Source organism: Mastomys coucha, unplaced genomic scaffold, assembly GCF_008632895.1.
Source record: "Mastomys coucha isolate ucsf_1 unplaced genomic scaffold, UCSF_Mcou_1 pScaffold22, whole genome shotgun sequence".
NCBI lineage: Eukaryota > Metazoa > Chordata > Mammalia > Rodentia > Muridae > Mastomys > Mastomys coucha.
In genome coordinates this window covers 175,856,904-175,861,222 of record NW_022196905.1, presented here as the reverse complement: position 1 = coordinate 175,861,222, position 4,319 = coordinate 175,856,904, and the positions used below count along the sequence as shown (strand labels likewise).

Below are 4,319 nucleotides of genomic sequence, written 5' to 3'. Positions count from 1 at the left end.
TAAGAGATTTTCAAAGACAACTTCAAGTCTTGGGAAAGTTCATCATAGAAAAGCAGAGCTTCTCAGTATTCTCCTGCAATATAAGGCAGAATTTAGATTCATGTTTTCAAAGTGGATGTAGAATAGGTTTCCTTCCAGCTGAGTGAAGGTTCAGAGAGTAAATGAAGTAAATTCTGTATGTGCTACCTACCTACTTGCAAACACATGCACACCATTTGGTTTTTGTCTTTACAGCATGGAGCAGATCCAACTAAGAAGAACAGAGATGGAAATACACCCCTAGATCTGGTCAAAGAAGGAGACACCGATATTCAGGACCTCCTGAGGGGGGATGCTGCTCTGTTGGATGCTGCCAAGAAGGGCTGCCTGGCCAGAGTGCAGAAGCTTTGTACTCCAGAGAACATCAACTGCCGAGACACCCAGGGTAGAAATTCAACTCCTCTCCACCTAGCAGGTAAGCGCACCGTCATCTCGCTGTCCCTTCAGTTAGACACCAATAAACTGGGTGCCAGGCGCTAGCCACTTGGCTTGAAAGGTGAAACAGGTTAGTGAGGTAGCCCAACAGTAACAGTGCTTGCCAACAAGCTCACAGCCTGAGTTCAAGTTCCAGAACTTGGTGCCTGTGGTGCCTGTGAGCAAAAGCAGCACATGGTGTACACTTACATAAAGACCAAATTATGTGAAGTTAATGTTAGCTTTTGAAGAAAACGCATTAAAATCTTAATTTTTCCTGGTCTTTACTTGCATTTGTATGAGTTGTACTTCTTTCTCTTGACCTGACGTGCCCCTTTTTACTCTAACAGCAGGCTACAATAACCTGGAAGTAGCTGAGTATCTTCTAGAACATGGAGCTGATGTTAATGCCCAGGACAAAGGAGGTTTAATTCCACTTCACAACGCAGCATCTTACGGGGTAAGCATGTCACAGTGAACATCTAGAAGCCTTCCTTGGCATTTAATACTCTGCTAATCATGGGCTACATGTTAAAGAACAGATTGCCAACCTGCAGCATAGTTGAGTGCAGCTTAATCATCTATACAAGCTGTCATACCTTCTTCTATGTTACTTTTTGAAAGCTTTCTCTGTCTTTGCACATTATCTAACACAATAATCAGTGTGAAGTGGGTCATATATAAATCTTACCTCTACCTTGGGTAGATTTTAGAAACTGTTAAAGCCAGGAGGCTCCTAAGTAGATATGGAAATGTAGCTGCTTACATTTATCTCTAGACTCTTAAGTGTCAGGCCAAGTGCTTAAGCAGTTTGCACACAATTTTATAATATTCAACTGAGGGAGTAAGCTGCCAAGTAAGAGTGCAAAGCCATCTTTCCAAGCACTAAACTGTGTTCAACAGGAGTAGGACGCACTGCAGTGCCTTGATGCTATTTGTCAGAAATGGCAGTAGCTGAGGTGCTCAGGCCTGATGCTTCACAGTAGAAGTAAGTCAAACTTGAAGGATGTTCGCGCTTTCTGCTTTTGTACATAACCCTCTCTGACTAAAATCCCCAGACCACAGTTCCTGTGTACCAGGTTCTCAGGTGATATAGTGGCTCCTCCCACTGTTCATTTTCATACACGCCACTTTGTACATATCCACAGTTCCTGCTTACCATTTCTGTCTGCAAATGAGAAAAAAAATAGAGAGCATTTCCCTACTGTCGTTTGTTGTTACACTGTCATCAAACCCCAAGTTTGAGCTTAGCCTGCTCTTTAGATCTCTAACTCTAAAGAAAATTAAAAGTCACCTCAGTTTTTTTAAATGGAAAAACAAATAGGTGACTTAAGAAGCTTAAATAGAAGTTACAAGTTCCATGAGAATTTTTTTTATGACAATGTGCCTTCTTCCTTTGTATTGTAGTATGTTTAGTTATCTAAACATACAAAGGACAGTTAATTTCTGTGATATTAATACATATAAAAGTACTGCTATTCCTTACCAGAGCATGTGATTTTATAAGAATAAATCATCTGGCAGGTTGGTTTTTCTTTCTTTACTTTCTCATTCTGCAGTGTTTCCCTTAAACATAGATTATATCTGAGGGTTTCTTGCTATTGCTGTAGTAGACACCACATTGAATTAGATGGCGTTAGCTGTGGCCCACATTCTCTTCTGTTGCTCACCTTTTTAGTCTTTATTCAAGTGTTGTCACTTGCAGCGCTTAGTGCCTTTCTCCAGGGCAGTCAGCTCCTGGTCTTGGCCTTGTCACTCAGTCCTCTGGTCCCGGGTGATGAGAGCTAAGCTGCAGCTCACATGTGCATTTATCTCTCTTACTGTTGTTTGCTCCGGAGGTGCAGCTACTTAAAAAGAATGAAAAGCTTTAGAATTGTGTTTGACTATATTTCAGTAATATTCCTTCCTCTTCATTGGTCTCTTAGACATTTGCCAGCCAATCTAGCAAGCATGTAATTGCTTTCATTAAAGACACTGTAAATTCAATATAAAGTAAGTTTAACAATGCATCCTGAACACACAGCCCATTTATCCGCCCACGTATATTCAAACTGTAACTCTTTTGGACTAATTTTGGAAGTCTGTGCAAATTAGTCTACCAGATTGTGTTCCTCTTAATAAAATGCAGGCAACCCAGTTTAAGTAACTTGTAATATCATCTGAGGAATAGTTTGAAATTAGTCCATGCTTTTGGACTGAGAACAGTTCCTTTTCCGAAACATCCTTTGAATAAAGAAGATGAATTGGGGTTTTTGTTTGGTTGGTTGTTTTTGGAAGTGATTTTGATAGAATCATATATAGATAGCTTTCATGTTAGAAGTTTACACTATAAAATTAATTTTAGAGTACTCTCATAATCCCAAAGAGTCTTAAAGTATAATAAACTAGCCTGTTTTCAGAAGGATCCTAGTTCTGTGCAGCCCTCCTCCCGACTTCACTATCATGGGTTTTTTGTTGTTGTTGTTGGTTTGGTTTTTTTTTTTTTTGGTTTTTTGAGACGGGGTTTCTCTGTGTAGCCCTGGCTGTCCTGGAACTCACTCTGTAGACCAGGCTGGCCTCGAACTCAGAAATCCACCTGCCTCTGCCTCCCAAGTGCTGGGATTAAAGGTGTGCGCCACCACCGCCAGGCCACTATCATGTTTTTAGGGTGCGAAGCCTGTCTTAGGAATTAATGATCTTTACTTTGGAAATAAGTTGTTCGAGGCCAGCCTGAGCTACTTGAGTCCCAGCCTAGAGATACAAAAGAATAGCCATGGAAGAAAAAGTCCGAGACACAGTAGAGGGTTGTGCTTGTTTGTTCTTAAGAAGACGTTTCTTAAGGATGAGAACATGGGCCTGGAAGGATGCTGAAATAGTAGCCAGGATACCTGATGATATCCTGCTGAGTGGCTTTCTTCTTAAGCTTCCGTGTTCTCTTGATTTCCTCAGCATGTTGATATAGCAGCGTTACTGATAAAATACAACACCTGTGTAAACGCAACGGATAAGTGGGCCTTTACTCCTCTTCACGAAGCTGCCCAGAAAGGAAGGACACAGTTGTGTGCCCTGCTCCTAGCGCACGGCGCAGACCCCACCATGAAGAACCAGGAAGGGCAGACGCCTTTAGATCTGGCAACGGTAAGTCCTGGTTGCCGTGGTGCTTATTGTGCATTAGGACCAACTGCTACTTCATTTGGCCCCGTTGGCATTCTTCCTAGAAATCTTGCTAGCCAAGACCACGTGGTCACTTAGTTCCTTCTGTGCTCCGTGATGTCCCATGTGTAGTCAGCCTCCTTTACTTTTGCTATCCGTTGTCTGACTCTTAGAGCCACCACTCAACATTTGATACTAAATCATTGTCACTGTTCATGCCTGGTAGATTTACATTTGGTCCTTACTGAAAAACTTAGCATTAATAATGGTTTCTGTGTCTTCTTGAATCATTATTTTTAGGCTGATGACATCCGGGCTTTGCTGATAGATGCCATGCCCCCTGAGGCCTTACCTACCTGCTTTAAACCTCAGGCAACTGTAGTTAGTGCCTCTCTGATCTCACCAGCATCCACCCCCTCCTGCCTCTCTGCTGCCAGCAGCATAGATAACCTCACTGGCCCTTTAGCGGACCTGGCTGTAGGAGGGGCCTCCAATGCAGGGGATGGTGCCGCGGGTGCAGAAAGGAAGGAAGGAGAAGGTAGGTGTATCCCTGAGAATGTTGGTTTGTACTATTTTAGTGGACCAGTTACTTTTTCCTTTTTATTATTGAAAGCTTAAAGATAACCCCTCTCTAAACTTTTGAGTTCAAAGATATCGAGGACTGTATGGTGAGACCCTATCAAAGACATGGTTGGGGGATGAGAGGGAAGGAGAAGGAAAAAGGACTCCTGCTA

General features: G+C 42.3%; 1 protein-coding gene across 2 annotated transcripts in view; it reads left to right on the top strand.

Moving 5' to 3' along the window:
• Positions 1 to 4,319, top strand: part of Tnks (tankyrase) — a 159,981-nt gene that overhangs the window by 132,227 nt on the left and 23,435 nt on the right. For both annotated transcript variants that reach the window (XM_031339532.1, XM_031339533.1), the window contains exons 16-19: positions 235 to 454; positions 804 to 913; positions 3,382 to 3,570; positions 3,886 to 4,123. In XM_031339532.1, coding sequence (XP_031195392.1) covers positions 235 to 454; positions 804 to 913; positions 3,382 to 3,570; positions 3,886 to 4,123 — 757 coding nt within the window. The remainder of the gene's footprint in view (positions 1 to 234; positions 455 to 803; positions 914 to 3,381; positions 3,571 to 3,885; positions 4,124 to 4,319) is intronic.